We start from the raw sequence: 17,830 nt of genomic DNA, 5'->3' as shown, positions 1-17,830 counted from the left end.
ACACTTTGCACTTTCTGATTGAGGCATTGGTAATGCAGCAAGCAACTTTTTATCCACCTGTCAGAGCTCATAGCATAAGAATTATGAAGGCAAAGCCTGTATTCTCATGACAAATAGGATAGATTCTAGCACACAACTGGGTGACATCATTGTATGGTACCAGGACAGAATAGGTCTCCAAAGCTCAGAACTAATTCTAAAGTTCTGAGAATATATAGACCTTCCTGTACACAGTGGTTTCCTCACTTTGTGTTGTTTTTTTGTTGTGCTCTGCTGAATGGAAACAAAAACAAAGCTCTCTCAGTGAGGATTCTCCTTTCATTTGTGTTCCAACGTTATTTTTCTCTGTAATTAAAAAAGAGAGAGAGAGAGAGAAATTAATCAAGGCTTTATTTCGTCAGCTTTTCTAGTTCCCTGTGGAAGGATGTTGCAGATAGTTAGGGTTCCTCTCCTGCCCTCAGTTTAGTAGAAAGACCCAGAGCTTTGACACACACTCCAGATTACTCATTTGTCCAGCTACAGAGCATAACCATGCTAAGTGTAAGCATTATAGAAGGATATTTCCGCAAGCTCAAAAATATTCTCTCTATAGCCTTTGCAATCATTATGAGGCGAAACAAAAGTTTTCTGCACAGTCTACTAGATCTTTTTCTATAGATGTTGCATATGCCAAAAATACTTGGTTTGGTTTTTAATCTCATTCACTTCATCTTCAATTATGGAATAATTTGCCGCCTTTCTTAGCAACCCACTTTGCTTAGTGTCTGTATAGGCAAGTGCCTAGGGTAAGTCCAGTGGAGTAGGGTCAAGGTACACGATCACATTTAGTGGTTGGCATTGAGGTGTAGGACTCGCTGGTGCTGAGAGGCTGAACAAGCAGATCAGGCTTTTCACAGTTCTCCACACAAATAACTCAGCCGATTCCAATGTACATTATCCGAACCAGACTATAACATGTGGCCAAGAAATTAGTTATGATACCACATGGCACTCTGTTTTCTCAGTCCAAGGACCTGAGCTTTGGAACAAACTACTAACACACCTTTGTCTCTCATCTTCCCTGCAGCAATTTAAAATGGTCCTTAAGACCTTCTTATTTGCAGAGACACCTTTGACTAATCCTGTCCATGTTACTTGTATGAGGGCTCCAGCCACTGACCTGAACTACACAATCCCCTCCCAACTTGTGTTTCCCGCCCCACTTTCCTATTAAACCATGTATTTCATTCCCCCCTTCCTCACAGTCTGTCACTCTGTTTTTCACCCCTCTCCAATTGTTCTTTATCGTAAACTGCCTAGATATTATTTTGATGGGCAGGATATAAGCCCTTAATAAACTTGAAACTATATGTAGTCTCTCCTTCTGTCTCTCCAGTAGCAATTAGAATGTTTCATTCCTTGATCCTACCATGGGGTAGTAGAGGCAGAACAGTTCACAATGTACTCTCTTAGAATTATCAGTGCTGTTTGCAAACACTTGACACTTACAGTTAGCAGGCAGTTGAATAGAGACACGGTGGCTCTGCTGAAAGATGTTATCTCAAAAGACCCTTTGGATGTACCATGAACTGTTGATGAAATCCTGCTGGAGCTGGGGCTGGCTCAAGGGATTGTGGTGCCCTGAGCGACTTTTATATTGGTGTCTCTACTATTGCAATCTGGTATTTCCCCCGCTCTCTCAACCCCACCTACTGGTAATAAAGGGCACCAAAATCCCAAATCCTAGTCTGGCCTTTCCTCCCCCCCCCCCCCCCCCCCCCCCCCACCATGCCTCCAGGGGGAAGGGAAGAGATGAAAGACCAGGATTTTTGTGCCCTTTATCACCGGCACCCTAAGCCAGTGCCTCACCTGATCCATAGGCTGAGCCAGTCCTGCCAGGGGTGATAAAGATGTTATCCTTTTCAGTTCTTGAAATCCCTTAGGTCATGAATGTTGATCCCAGCTCTTATTTGAAAGGCACAGCAGAGCCCAATCACTCCTAAATGATGGAGCATCTTTGAAGAGAAGATAGAAGGAATTGGGGAACCCTCTATTGCAGACAGGTCATGGCACCTGCACATTTCAAACTGTCTCGCTATTAGGCTAGATACTTTGCTGGCAACACAGCTGGAAATCTCTCCCTATCTTTTAGGTTGGACAGGAAGGATCGGACCCAAAGCAGTTATACTCCTAATTGGCGTGAGAGGGATTGTGGACAGGGCATTTGGGTGGCATAGTAAGGCAGCTCAGAAATTCACTTTCTCTTTCTTTTGAGTCTTTAGTTTCAAGGGTTCCCTAATTTTCTTGTAATGTGCAAGACAGCAACTTCTAGTTCTGGTTCATTCACTTCTCTGTCACTTAAGCTATTGCCTTTGTGCCAATCTGGGTGACTTGAGATACTAATATCTGTCACAGAGATGCCAAGTACCCAGTTCCAAGATGGAGATTTTTTGACCAGTCCTGGTTTTGAACTTGTATCCGAAATCAGTGTAGTAGTGCCTGATCTTGTCCATTGAAATCAATTCTGCAAGTCCCATAATGCACCAAGATGGGATGGTCAAAAATCCAGGACTGTCCAAAAATCTACATTACTGAAGCTTGGCAAGAAGGTCTCCCTCACAGACTAAGGATCAGAGACAGCAGATATAGACCCAAGACACTATTACTAGACAGAACGCTTACGTTACAATCAGGAGGGTCTCTGCTGCCATCAGAACCTTCCCACAGATCATAATGGACACTTGTATTGTTCTACAACGTTTCTGCAGGTTCTATAGTTTTCCTGAAACTTCTACCCTTCTCTGGAAAAGCAGGAAGTCAGAAAATTTGTTCAAAGGGCATAGCTTGCCTGTCTGACTGTTGGTGGTGATAGAAGGAATTATGCTGTTGGTGGATTACAACCTTGAACATTATAGTAACAGCCTGAGGACACTGGCAATACTGATGATAATAACAGCATTGAGGATTCATGAAGTCATCACTGCTGAATTTCTCATGATGTTACACATTAATCACCATTATACATTGTAACAGTGGGGTTTCAATGAAATGTACTTAAAAAACCTGCTGGCAGGCATCTGTATCAGAAGCCATCAAGAGTGTCACATGCACATCAAAAGAGCAAGAGTAATGCAGGCCACTATCAGAAGAACAGTGCAGAATGAACATCCCAAGGTACAGGAAGAGGATAAAGCAGCACCAAAATTAGTAGGAACATTCCAAGGCAATATGTGTTAGTCTTTACAAAAGTACTGTCAGAAAAACGCTATGCTTGACTGTTGGTTATACCAGAGTATAGAACATCACTGTGAAGACAGAACTCTTTAACCAAAATCTTCTTTAACACATAGTAACATAATAGATGGCGGCAGAAAAAGACCTGCACGGTCCATCCAGTCTGCCCAACAAGATAAACTCATATGTGCTACTTTTTGTGTATACCCTACTTTGATTTGTACCTGTCCTCTTCAGGGCATAGACCGTATAAGTCTGCCCAGCACTATCCCCGCCTCACCAGCCCCGCCTGCCACCACCGGCTCTGGCACAGACCATATAAGTCTGCCCAGCACTGTCCCCACCTCCCAACCACCAGTCCCGCCTCCCACCACCGGCTCTGGCACAGACCGTATAAGTCTGCCCAGCACTATCCCTGCATCCCACCACCGGCTCTGACACAGACCGTGTAAGTCTGCCCAGCATTATCCCCGCCTCCCAACCACCAGTCCCGCCTCCCACAACCGGCTCTGGCACAGACCGTATAAGTCTGCTCAGCACTATCCCCACCTCCCAACCACCAGCCCTGCCTCCCACCACCAGCTCTGCTACCCAATCTCGGCTATCTCTCAGAGAACTCCTCTGGCTCCACGTCCCCAGGAGAGGTCCGTATCAGACTCCACAAAGTATTCCACCTGATCTACTACAGCAACTTCACTATCGGGATACCCTATCTTCCCTGTTTTGGTGATATCTTTGAATGATACCTTATCTCGAACCATGCACTTTTGAGAAGCTGTCGGCCTTTCCCCAGTTTCTAGTTTAAAAGCTGCTCTATTTCCTTTTTAAATGCCGATGCCAGCAGCCAGAATAGGCTCCCCCTTCCCCAGAATGTTGCCCAGTTCCTAACAAATCTAAAACCCTCCTCCCCGAACCATTGTCTCATCCACACACACAGAGACTCCGGAGCTCTGCCTGTCTCTTGGGCCCTGCGCGTGGAACGGGTAAGCACTTCAGAAAATGCTACCCTAGAGGTTCTGGATTTGAGCTTTCTACCTAAGAACCTAAATTTGACTTCCAGAACCTCTCTCCCACATTTTCCTATGTCATTGGTACCTACATGTACCAAGACAGCAGGTCACAAAATCAAACAAAAGAAATGAAGTGTTGAACAAGAGTTTCTGCCCAGCAGGGCCGCCGAGAGACTGGACCTGGCCCGGGGCAAGGCCGCCCCCAGGGCCCCGCCCTCCTCCGTCCGTCACCGGGCCGGGCCCCCTGCATTGAAATCACAGCCCAGCAGGGCCGCCGAGAGACTGGACCTGGCCGGGGCAAGGCCGCCCCCAGGGCCCCGCCCTCCTCCGTCCGTCACCGGGCCGGGCCCCCTGCATTGAAATCACAGCGCCTCTCACCTCCGTGTGAAAGCACTGCAGGCAGCAGGGCAGCAGATCGCCTCCCTTCGGGCCTCCTTCCCTCCCTCTGTCCCGCCCGAAGCGAGGCAATCTGCTGCCTGCAGCGCTTTCACACGGAGGTGAGAGGCGCTGTGATTTCAGTGCAGGGGGCCCGGCCCGGTGGCAGACGGTCGACAACGGAGGACGAGTGGGACTCTGCCGCCGGGCCCCCACCCTGCCCCCCCCCCCCTCGGCTGCTATGTTGCCCAGCAGCCTGAGTCTGTTGTCAACCAACTCACTCTGTACACAAAGAGGAGCCGGGAGATCTCAGCACCAAGCTGAGAGTAGATGTTGTAAATATTTTTAAAGTGGTGAAAATTTGATGATGTTTCAAAGGTTTTGAAAGGCTTATGCAGGTACAGTGTTAGATTACAGTCATAAAGAAGTACGCTGCAGACAGATTGTCCATGTTCGAAGGAGTTGGGGGAGGCTAACTATCCAGCAAGCCTAGAGGACAAGCTAGCCAATAGGGAGAGTCCCATAAGACACAGGGAACTGGGACTTGTGCTCAGGAAGAGCCTATCACAGAGATCTACAGAATGACAAGAGTTATAGTCCTATGCTATTTAAAGACAAAGGGACTGAACCTGTCTATAAGCTATATCCAGTATAGACACATAAACAACAAGCAACCTGCCACCATGCAAATGGGGGCAGAACAATATGAGATGAATAATACAGCACCAGCATTGTGTGAAAACCCTGGGTTCATCTCTTCTCAGGCATTCCCAACAGTATAATCCTTGCAGGTCTCTTTAGAGTTCAATCCAAGGCCTTACAACTATTCAGTCCAGGTTTTCTGCCTTTATTCATACCCAAAACACAGCAACAGTTCTTAGCAAACAAAAGTTATTAGACTAGAGTTCCTTTACCTTGACATGGCTACAAGGTGTGCACAGTTTGGCATTTATGCTTCAAAACAGTCTTACAGCTTTAAGCCCCTCCACTCTTGTGGGGCTGTCACTGCACCTCCCACATCACAGATCCATTTCCACTTTGATCTCCCACCTCTGCCCTTTACCACTACCTTGTTTTGTCTTTTATTAAGCTTCCCATTCCATTTCTTTTTCTCCTGCAGAGTGCAGCACTCCCTCCTCCAAATATAGCCTCAGCGTCCTGAAGGAGCTCATCGCCCTGCTCCTGTCTCCTCCTCTCCAACAGTTCAGTTTTCAGTCTCGTCTGCTTTCAGCTGCTCTGGGGATAGCCCTTTCCCCCAGCTTCCCTTTGGAGGAGGCATGACATAATTGGGCTTCATCCCTCTCATGCCCCCTTGTGTACCTGGCAGAGTAACTTGGTACCTGGTTAAAAAAAAAAGCCTCGAAAGAAAGGGCCAAACACACAAAAAAAAAAGACAAAAAAAGCCCCTGACAAAATAGCCCCTAGCTAATCAGCCCCTGACAAACAGGGCCTGCCCACAATTTGGCCCCCTGTTAACAGCCCCCCCCCCCCCCCACCAAGAATTTTACCTGTTCTGTTCCTGCAACTGTGTGTCTTCCTATCTCCACGTAGGCAGGACACAACAGAGAGAATGCTTCCAGGGCCAGCCAAAGCAGCTTGTTGACGCTGACAGTGGCCCACGGGAACGTTGGAGGATTGCCGAGGGGAAGGGTGAAAGAGATACTGGACCGTGGAGGGTAGGCAGGAGGAAGAGGGAGACATGCTAGACTATGTTGGAAGGTGGGTGGGAAGGAAGGGTAGGAGAAGCATTTCTAGACCAGTGGCCAATCCAGGTCATAAATGCCTGGCAAGATCCCAAAAAAGTACAAAATATTTTATACTGCTCATCCCAGAAATAGTGGATTTTCCCTAAGTCCATTTAATAATGGTCTATGGACTTTTCCTTTAGGAAGCCGTCCAAACCTTTTTTTTAAACTCCGCTAAGCTAACCGCCTTTACCACATTCTCTGGTAACGAATTCCAGAGTTTAATTACACGTTGAATGAAGAAAAATTTTCTCCGATTCGTTTTAAATTTATTACATTGTAGCTTCATCGCATGCCCCCTAGTCCTAGTATTTTTGGAAAGCGTAAACAGACGCTTCACATCTACCCGTTCCACTCCACTCATTATTTTATAGACCTCTATCATATCTCCCCTCAGCCGCCTTTTCTCCATGCTGAAGAGCCCTAGCTGCTTTAGCCTTTCCTCATAGGGAAGTCGTCCCAGCCCTTTTATCATTTTCGTCGCCCTTCTCTGCACCTTTTCTAATTCCACTGTATCGTTTTTGCGATTTGGCAACCAGAATTGAACACAATATTCGAGGTGCAGTCGCACCATGGAGCGATACAAAGGCATTATAACATTCTCATTTTTGTTTTCCATTCCTTTCCTAATAATACCTAACATTCTATTTGCTTTCTTAGCCACAGCAGCACACTGAGCAGAAGCTTGATGCTCTGGAAGAGGCTGATATTATTTGATGGAAAGCTAAATGTTGCTTTTCCATGACCTATAAACAGATAAAAGATATATTCCGTGTGAGAAAAATTGTGAGAATAAAAAGTGTGAAAATATTTTGTTATTGTACTTGTGAATTGAACAAGTAGACAAACTGTGAAAATTTGAAACTCCTTCAGAGGACTTCTCTGCTTTTTGAAACATTTTAGCAAACTATAAAGGTAAAAGTGGGGAGTCAGGAAAACATAACTAGTTATGTTGTAGGTTTATAGATAGGGGTGCTACTTATTTTTATTTAACCTAGCTATTTAAATAATAAATATAACAAGGTGACCAGAAATGAGGAACACTGTCTCTTACCACACAAACAAAGAGAATAGTTTTATTTATTTCTTTTTTTTTTTTCCTTGTAGTTATTTTTAGCTAGTGTAGTAGATATCAGAAGACAAAAAAAAATCTTCAAGCAATATTCAGGAAAACTTCAACACAAGGCCGCATTTTGATTGGGGTATACCTGTTGCAGGGTTGTCTTAGATTCTCTACAGGGAGAGCTGTTCCAGCAGTTGGTAACAGAACCCACACGAGGTGGAGCCATACTGGACCTGATGCTCACAAATGGGGAGAGTGTTTCTGATGTTACAGTGGGTAATCATTTGGCATCTAGTGATCACCAGAAGGAGTGGTTCAAAATTAAGACATGTTGTGAGGTTTTAATCAAAACTGAAGGTTTTAGACTTCAAAAAACTAATTTTGTCAAGATGGGGGAATACCTAAAAGAGCTGCTAACTGGATGAGAACGGCTTGGGGAAGTAGAAAAGCAGTGGTCAAAACTGAAAAGAGCTATATTAGGGGCAACAAACCTTTTTGTTAGGAAAGTAAACAAACGTAGAGGAAAAGAAGGCCGCTTTGGTTCTCTAAAGTAGAAGCTGAAAAGGTAAGAGAAAAGAGGCTAGCCTTCATAAATTATAAGGTATCACAGAAAGAAGACAACAGGCTAAGAGCAGCTGGTAAAGAAATCAGGCAAGCAAAAATGCATATGGAAGAAGAAATGGCCAATAAGGTAAAATTTGGAAACAAGACATTCTTTAGATATGTAAGTGATAGGAAGAATGGCAAAAGTGGCATTGTGAGGCTCAAAGATGAAGGGGAACAATATGTAGAGGCTGATAAGAAAAAATCAGAATTGCTCAATAAGTATTTATTTCTGTTCTGTGTTCACAGATGAAGAGCCTGGAGTAGGACCATAGAAGACAAATGCCAATAAGAAAGAATGTGTGGTAGAGCCTGACAAAATTTCAGAAGACTGTGTTCTTCTGGAGGTAGCTAGTTAAACTAAAGGTAGACACTGCGATGAGGCTGGATGGGATACATCTGAGGAAAGTTTTTGGTGGCTCCGCTGGCTGAACTTTTCATTGCTTCTCTAGAGTCAGGGAATAGTGCCGGAGGACTAGAGAAGGGTGGAGGTGGTCCCTCGCCACAAAAGTAGAAGTAAGGAGGAGGTTGGGAATTACAGGCCGCTCAGTCTTATCTCAATAGTGAGTAAATTAATAGAAATTTTTCCAAAATTGAGGATAGAGAGGTTTCTGGTAGCAAATGGATTTCAGGACCCGAGGAGGCAGCACAGTTTTAGTAAGGAAGGTCTTATCAGACTAATCTGATTATCTTCTTTGATTGGTTGATCTAACAGTTGGATTTATGGGGAGCACTAAATGTGGTGTACTTAGATTTCAGTAAAGCCTTTGATTGGTGATAAATTGAAGGAAGACCTTAGGAAATTGGAAGACTGGGCATCCAGAAGGCACATGAAATTTAATGTGGACAAATGCAAAGTAATGCACATTGGTAAGAATAACCCAAATTCTCCAAGGACAAGCAGGCTTACTATTCTCACAAGTGGATAAATGCATCCCATGTCACCCAGGTCAGCAAAATGCCTTAGAAAAAGAATGAGAGCTTTCGGAGCGTGACAAGCGCTATACGCATGTGCGAGTGCCTTCCCGCCCGCAGCATGGCCATGTCTTTCAGTTTCATTTTGTCCATGCGAGAAGCAGTGGCTTTATTTTGCTTGCTCCTCATGTCCAGGAGAGAGCTATTTTTGTGCTTTTTGGCGGTGTTTCCTACCCACTTTCCTTCTTTCTCTTTATTTTCTTCAATTTGTTTAAAAAAAAAAAAGTCCCTTACGGTCCCTAGCTTTTTTTTTTTTTTTTTACCCGCGTTTGTTTCTTTTCTTTTTTGGGGCAGACCAGGATTAGGCCTGCTGTTGGGTCTCCTTTTTGTGCTGCCTTTCCCTTTTTTAGGCACCATCGCTACTTTTCATTTCACCAATGCCATTTTTCCTTCCATGTCATCAAAGACTCCCAGTGGCTTCAAAAGTTGTGCCCAGTGCAACTGGACCATCTCAGGAAAAGACACCCATTCTTGGAGGAAGGGAAGGGATTCTGTTCTCTAGGTACTTTCTTGTTTAGAAAAAGACAGGGGGGATGCATCCCATTCTAGACCTAAGGGCCCTGAACAAATTCCTAGTCCAAGAAAAGTTCAGGATGGTTTCCCTGGACACCCTTCTTCCCATGATTCAGGAAAATGATTAGCTATGCGCTCTGGACTTTAAGGATGCATATACACACATCCCGATACTTCCAGCCCACAGGAAGTATATTTGGTTTCAGCTAGGAACACATCACTTTCAGTACTGCGTGTTTCCTTTTAGCCTCGTATAATCTTCCAGGGTCTTTACTAAGTGCCTAGCAGTAGTCACAGCATCGCTATGCAGACTGGGAGTTCATGTGTTCCCTTATCTCGATGATTGGCTGGTTAAAAGCACCTCCAAGGACAGTGCTCGGAAGTCCATGCGGATGACTGTTCAGGTGCTGGAACTACTAGGGTTCATGATCAACTACCCCAAGTCTCACCTCCATCCTGTTCAACAATTGGAATTCATAGGAGCCCTGCTCAATACGAAGAATGCCTGAGCTTACATCCACGGGGCGCGTGTGGACAATCTTTTTTCACTAGCGTCCAAGGTTCAAACATCACAGCAGGTCACAGTTCGACAAATGTTGAGATTGTTGGGCCACATGACTTCCACAGTATATGTTACACCCATGGCACGTCTACTACACATGAGATCTGCTCAATGGACCCTGGCTTCTCAGTGGTATCAAGCCACAGGAAGTCTTGAAGATGTCCTCCAAGTATCCCTGGAGCTTGTGCACTCTCTTCGATGGTGGACAATTCGTTCCAATTTGAGCTTGGGACTTCCATTTCCTCGGCCGCAAAAAGTGCTGATGATGGATGCATCTCTCCTAGGTTGGGGAGCTCATGTAGATGGACTTCACACTCAAGGAGTTTGGTCCCTCCAGGAAATGAATCTTCAGATCAATCTCCTGGAGCTCCAAACAATGTGGAACGCTCTAAAGGCTTTCAGAGATCGGCTGTCCCATCAAATTATTCTCATTCAGACAATCAGATTGCCATGTATTAAACCAACAAGCAGGGGGGCACCAGATCTCGCCTTCTGTGTCAGGAAGCTGTCCAGATGTGGCATTGGGCTTGCCAACACGGCATGTTTCTCCAAGCCACTTATCTGGCGGGCGTAAACGACGACCTGGTTGACAGGCTGTGCAGGATAATGCAACCTCAAAAGTGGTCTCTAAATATGGGCAGAGCCCACAAGATCTTCCAATTGTGGGGCACCCCCTCGATGGATGTTTTTGCCACACAGGTCAAACAAAAGGTCCCTCAGTTCTGTTCCAGGCTTCAGGCCCACAACAGAATAGCATCAGATGCCTCCTCCTACATTGGGGAACAGGCCTTCTGTGTACGTATCCTCCGATACCTCTAGTGGGAAAGACTTTGTTGAAACTCCAGTAAGACCACGGAACCATGATTCTGATCACGCCCTACTGGACTTGGTAGATATGGTTCCCTCTTCTTTTGGAATTATTCTCTGAAGAACCATGGAGATTGAAGTGTTTTCCGACCCTCATCACACAAAACGAGGGGTCACTTCTTCATCTCAACCTCCAGTCTCTGGCTCTTGCGGTCTGGATGTTGAGAGTCTAGAATTTGCTTCCTTGGGTCTTTCGGAGGATGTCTCCCATGTTTTGCTGGCTTTCAGGAAGGATTCCACTAAGAGGTATTACTCTTTTAAATGGAGGAGGTTTGCCATCTGGTGTGACAGCAAGGCTATAGATCCCCTTTCTTGTCCTACACAGACCCTACTTGAATACCTTCTACACTTGTCAGAGTCTGGTCTCAAGACCAACTCCATAAGGGTTCAACTTAATGCAATTAGTGCTTATCATCAGCGTGTAGAAGGTAAGCCTATCTCTGGACAGCCTTTAGTTCTTCGCTTCATGAGAGGTTTGCTTTTGTCAAAGCCCCCTGTCAGACCTCCACCAGTGTCCTTCTCACCCAGCTGATGAAATCTTCTTTTGAGCCACTGAATTCCTGCCATCTGAAGTACTTGACCTGGATGGTTGTTTTCTTGGTGGCTGTTACTTCAGCTCGTAGAGTCAGTGAGCTTCAGGCCTTAGTAGTGGATGCACCTTATACTAAGTTTAATCACAGCAGAGTAGTCCTCCGCATGCACCCTAAGTTCTTGCCGAAGGTGGTGTCAGAGTTCCATCTGAACCAGTTGATTGTCTTGCCAGCGTTCTTTCCCCGACCTCATGCTCATCCTGGTGAAAGCAGCTTCCACACATCTTGGACTGCAAGAGAGTGTTGGCCTTTTACATGGAGTGGATGAAGCCCCACCGACATTCCGCCCAGTTGTTTGTTTCTTTTGATCCCAACAGGATGGGGGTCACCATCAGGAAACACACCATTGCATATCCTTCGTGTCACCATCAGGAAACACACCATTGCATCTCCTTCGCTTGTGTCCAGGCTGGGCTGATTTTGGAGGGTCATGTCACAGCTCATAATGTTGGAGCCATGGCTGCTTCAGTAGCCCACTTGAAGTCAGCTTCCATTGAAGAGATTTGCAAGGCTGCAACATGATTTTCAGTCCACACGTTCACATCTCACTACTGCCTTGAGCAACCATGATAAGAAAAGCCTGCAGATTTTTAAATATTCATTTTCCATTTCTTTGTGGTTTTGTGGATGATTTTGCTGTTTGCTGTTCAGCCGATTTTTGGTAGATAAGACCATTCCTGGGTAGACCGTAGTCTTCATCTTTTTCCACTTGTAGCCACCTGACTGTGAATGGATGGAGCCCTAACTGTTTAGGAATGGTCTTGTAACCCTGTCCAAACAGATGATCGTCAACTATTCTTTCGTAGGTCTTCTGCAATTTCTTGTTTTTATAGCATAATGTATTCCCACTAACTTTTATGGTGGAGACCAAATTTAAAAACCTTTTTAGACTTTTATGTAGGCAAAATGCCAGTACTTATTCATGTAGATTTTCTCTGCAGGGTGGTTCATTTGTTAGTTGATTATTTATGCACCTGAATCTATTTATCTAACTGTGCTTAGAAAACTATGGGTTTGCTTACTGTTTCACTTACTGATTCAGAATTATTTTTATTATTCATAATTTGTATATTATTGTCTCAGTAAATACAAATTGTTTAATATTATTTCTGTGATTGGATAAGACAGTTTTAATTAAACAAGGGTATCTTGGTAAGAACCACCAAGTCTCAATATTAGACTTGAAGTTCACAAACATTTTCTCAGCATTGTAGGTCTTCAGGCTGACTGTAAGTAAGATACAGGAGATAAGATATGTGGTGAAGCTATTATATGGATGCTTTGGTATATTATTCTACAACCACAAACATCTACACCCTCTCATGGGGAGGTCTTCTCATTGCTCAGTCTGTTCCTACAGGATATGCAAAAAAAAAAAAACAAAGAGCCCTCACAACCATAGGTCCAAGATCAGATGGAGGACATCCCACCACTGCTAGATCACTCCTCACCTGTATTGCCACTATGCTGAGACCATTATTCTCTGGTTCCTCCATTACCTCTTACTAGGAGGACAGCATTAATTAGTTTTCCCCGACCAGCACATCCTGTGATCCACCCTCACCAAAAGCATCTGAGTCATCCCTGGAATACTGCCATCCCTGGAATACTTACAGCCTGATTCACCTCCAGAGAATATCATGTTCTACTCAACAAAACCAATCAGTTATACCCTCTTACCATCAAATCTGTTTTGAACACAATTTGCAATTCTATTTTCAATGTAACTGGACTTACACTGTAGAACTCACTACCAGCCTATTTGCATCTGGAGCCTCCTTAATGTTTAAAAGGGTCTCAAAATATTCCTTTTCACCAGTGCCTCTGGAAGCTGAGTAACCCAAAGAAAAGAGAGAGCAGGTGTGGCAGTCTGGGCTGAAGAACACACAATTTTTCCTTTATGATTTTCTGTCTTACATAATTTGTAACTTTTACTTCCTCCTTTGTATCTGTCTCTTATTGTAAACCACTGCTATTTGGCGGTATAGCAAGTATAATTAAACTTGAAATTGGCCAAGCCATGGTAATTAGGTTCAGTAGCGCAGAGAATGAGAGCTTATATGTTTAAAACTGGTTTTTATGCTAGCTAGAGAGCTTGGTTGATAGTTTATCCTTGCCAAGAATTATTTTATTTATTAATTTTTTGAGCATTTCATATACCACATACAAAGTTCCAGTTATTAACAAATCAAATCAGAGATGAATGCAATACATTTTCAAATAAGGACAATACATAATAGGAAGGGCAGCATAGAACAGCAACAAAGATATCATAAACAAGAGTACAGTGGAGCATCAATAGCATGCGGTACATGGGAGGCAAGGACCTTGAACCACTTATTATTGGTGCATGTATAAATGAATCATCATGCCTACTCAAATTGCGGAGACTTGAGGATACCTTTTTTTTTTAACGCAGTGGCAGGGGTAGACTGACTCCCTCCCTCAGCCCTCTCCTCTGGTCCAAGGTCCAGCACTCTCTACCTTAAATCCTTTCTCTGCCCAGGTTTTGGCAGTGGCAGTGATTCACATGGGGGTCTGCCCAAGCTTGGAGATGCTCTCTGCGGTGCCCTTCACTCTTCTGACCTAACTTCCTGCTTCTGCAAGGGCAAGGCACACCACAGAGCTTGGGCAGATGGCCTGTGTGAATTGCTGTTGCTGCTGAAGACCTGTCAAAGAGAGAATTTAAAGTAGGGAGCGCGTATTAACAAGCCCCATGTACAAAACTGGGAGACATGTTGCCTCGCGCATTATCCAGACCCGTGCAATAATGGGTCGCATAGAAATAGTGTTTCGCTGTAACATTATTGAATACATGAGGGACTGTGCATCTGCTTAGCATAAATGAGATCTCCCTGAGACATAAAGACTTATTTTCAAAGCCCTTAGACTTACATGGTTGCATAGTAACTTGACTTTGTAAGCCATCCACAGTCAAATATGCCCTCTTCAAATGACTGGAAGAGAGCAAAGTGAGACAGGGTATACAGTGGGAACCATGACTTAGACCTTGGGCATCATATTCAGAATAGTCATGGGTGTTACAAACCACCCGCCCATTCAGGGAGTGAAATTGCCATTGTGGACTGAGAATTTACTGTAACAGAAGATAACCAACACAATATTATATGCAGTGAGTTGCTCCCATCACCAACACTTGAAAGTATGGTTGGTTGTAAATGCCTATGGTACTGGATAATAGCCTGCATGTCAACCAGCTAGGTTATGTATGTGTTGTGTTTGTTTGTTTTTAGATGGTATAGATGTTTTTATTGTACTATGGGGCTCATTTTCAAAGCACTTAGACTTATAAAGTTGTATAGGTTACTAATCAACTTTATAAAGTGCTTTGAAAATACACTTCTATGTCTCATATTGCCATTTGACTGGATTTGGCAGAATATAAATTGTATAAACAAATAAATAGATACCGAGCCATGTTATAAATGTTCTTTTTGAGACCTTGCCTTTGTTGCCTCTGATTAGTGAACTTGATAAAATTCCTAACCCAGCTCCTCAAGGCTCTTAGTAGATAGTGGAAACATAGAAGGAAGGTGGCCTGCCCCATTCCAGCAATTGTGGCCACTGAGGTTTGAAATGAACTTAAAGCCAGAAAATATGATGAGTTCAGGATCTTGACAATGACTAGGTATGATACGAGACCTGTCTGTCAGAGAACTGAGGTAATCTTCTATATGGCCATAATGACCACTGAGCTCGGTATCTTCAGACTACCTTGTCCTTGAGGAGATTATACAGTATGATGCGTAGATGAAAAATGGACATGGCCCTACCTCGTTAACACATTTTTCCCAGGTTACTTAGTCTGGAAATAAGACAGAGACTGAAAGGATTCAGTGTAGGGGAAAGAGAAGGTAATGGTGAGTGTGTTTGTGTTGAATACATGAGGGCCTGGCTATCCAAGCCCAGCACGCTGACCATGAATTCCCACACTCTCGGATTCATACTGTATCTAGGACAGAGATTCATGCCTGACCATACATGTGCTCAGCCAGCACTAATACATTTTGTGGTGAGATATTGAGAGTAGAGACCATGTGCTGGTCTTGATCTGAGCAAAACTTTCTTGGCATGCCTGATGGATGAGAAACATTGTCTTAGAGAAAGGAGTAATTAATATTTTCTTTCTCAGTAGCTGAGTTCATCATCTGCATACTGTGCTATTATACTGGCATTGTTACATCAAGAAAATGCTCAGCCTTGGAGAAGACTTTTCTTCCAGAACTGAGCCAGGAAGGAGACTTGACTTGCTCTTCTGATCATCCTAGGGAGGGAACAAGTTACACTGTTTGTTTCAGTTTTTCTGGGGTAGGGGGATGTGCATTGCTCATTTGGTCATTGTAGGGAGAGAATAAGTTACACTTTTGATTTTGCTGCAAACTCGTGGAAATCTTTTGAGTTTTAGTAACACTGTTGACCAGATCCTGTGGGATTCTTTTGTTTTCGCTGGCATTTCTAATAGAGTCTTATGGAATTCCCTTGTTTTCACTGACAGTGCTAATCCAAGTTTATGGGTATCCCTAGAAGAACCTAAAATTCATGACACTGAGGAATTTGAGGACTTGTTTTCCAAAGCTGCTTTTCAGGAGAAGAGGAAACCACTGTCAGAGTCATATGAAAAAAAAGTCAAAGCCAAAAAGGTAACTTTATTATTTTTGTATGTCAGAAGTGTGACTAAATAAGAATTGCATTAATGTACAGACTCCTGCAGTTATGAAACAGGATACTTAAAATACTTTCAATCTTACAGTGATCTTCATGTAAACCCACTTGTAGCCACACAGGGAATGCCTGTAGATACACAGCGAGTGTTCATGCATCCCCAGTAAAACAGGAAACATTCACAGACCCACAGTGATGTACCTAGCTTGGTTGCCACCCGGGATGGAGCACTCCCCTCCTCCAAGCATGTTGTTCCCCCCACCCCCCCACCCCCGCCCTCCCTCCTCCAAGCAAGAGGGTGCACTGAGGAGTCGTGCAGCTGTTGCTTCTGCTGGTCCCCTGCCCCAGAACAGGAAGTTGACAACAGAGGGGGCAGGGAACCAGAAGAGTCAACAGCCGCGCAACTGCTCATTGCACCCCCTTGCTGCCCGCATCCGGGGTGGACCTCCTCCACCGCCCCGCCTTGCCCTTGGTATTCTATTGCTTGGAGAAGCATCTGCAGTCACAGAGCAAACCACATAGCAATCCTGAAGCAAGTCCTCACACACAAGCCTGCAGTCTTACAGTAAGCACTTCCAAACCCAACTACAGACTCTCAGCAAATTCTCTCAAATTGTTCATGCTGTGTGTGTGTGTGGGGGGGGGGGGGTTGTTTAGTAATTTTACGAGCAAGATGCCAAGGCTGTCAAAGTGAATAGGCATGTTTATTGGGGGTAATAGTCAGCCCGCGGCAGTAAGCAGCTTGCAAGCCATTTCCAGCCATAGGCTGACCTGATCCCGGATATTCAGTGCAGGGACATTCGCAGCTTCTGGCATTGAATATCCAAGTGTGTGTGCGCTTACTTGGAAGTTAACCGGGTACCGGTCAATATTCAGACCGGTGTCTGGTTAACTCGGAGTATTAAATTATGATAGTTATTTTGCTGTCCTCACTTTATGAGCTTACTTAGCAAGTTAGAGGACTAAATATTGCTGCTAATAATCTAAGTTGGTGTTTTGTCCTATCTCTGCCCCCAGCCCTCTGCTAACCAGCTGGTTAGGCAATTGCAAGTTAGCAGTGATATTCAGCTGCACTATCCAGTTAAGTGCCCTTAAACACTGGCAGCTGTCTAGCTCAGCGGGGTTTAACCAGGAAGGAGCATCTCCTGCCCAATTAAACTCTTTTGAATATCAACCCCATTTTATTTTATATTGGTAACCTATGTGACTTGTGCATTTATAAAATTATCACACAAAAGATGCACACACATTTACACTTGCTGTGAGACAGGAGTACTGTAATTCAAGTGCATGCATGTGTCAACAAGGATAAGCACATATGCATGTATTTTATAATATACTAGTAAAAAAGGCCCGTTTCTGACAGAAATGAAACGGGCGCTAGCAAGGTTTTCCTCGGAGTGTGTATGTTTGAGAGAGAGTGTGTGTGAGAGTGAATTTGTGTGAGAGAGAGAGAGTGAATGTGCGAGTGTGTGTTTGTGACAGAGAGAGAGAGTGAGACTGGGTGCGAGTGTGTGTGTGAGAGAATGAGAGTGTGTGCCAGGGGCCCTCCCTCCCTCCCTCCCAGTTTCAGGGTCATCCCCTCTCTCCCTCCCTCCGAGTTTCAGGGTCCCCCTCCCTCCCTCCCTCCG

General features: G+C 44.4%; 1 protein-coding gene across 3 annotated transcripts in view; it reads left to right on the top strand.

Annotated features, from left to right (window-relative positions):
* The window catches only part of FMN1 (formin 1), a 169,348-nt gene that overhangs the window by 49,436 nt on the left and 102,082 nt on the right, over positions 1–17,830 (top strand). For all 3 annotated transcript variants that reach the window (XM_030214200.1, XM_030214199.1, XM_030214201.1), the window contains one exon: positions 16,033–16,177. In XM_030214200.1, the coding sequence (XP_030070060.1) occupies positions 16,033–16,177 (145 nt within the window). The remainder of the gene's footprint in view (positions 1–16,032; positions 16,178–17,830) is intronic.

The sequence above is a fragment of the Microcaecilia unicolor genome, chromosome 9 (genome assembly GCF_901765095.1).
Source record: "Microcaecilia unicolor chromosome 9, aMicUni1.1, whole genome shotgun sequence".
Lineage (NCBI taxonomy): Eukaryota > Metazoa > Chordata > Amphibia > Gymnophiona > Siphonopidae > Microcaecilia > Microcaecilia unicolor.
This window is presented reverse-complemented; position numbering and strand designations above follow the sequence as displayed.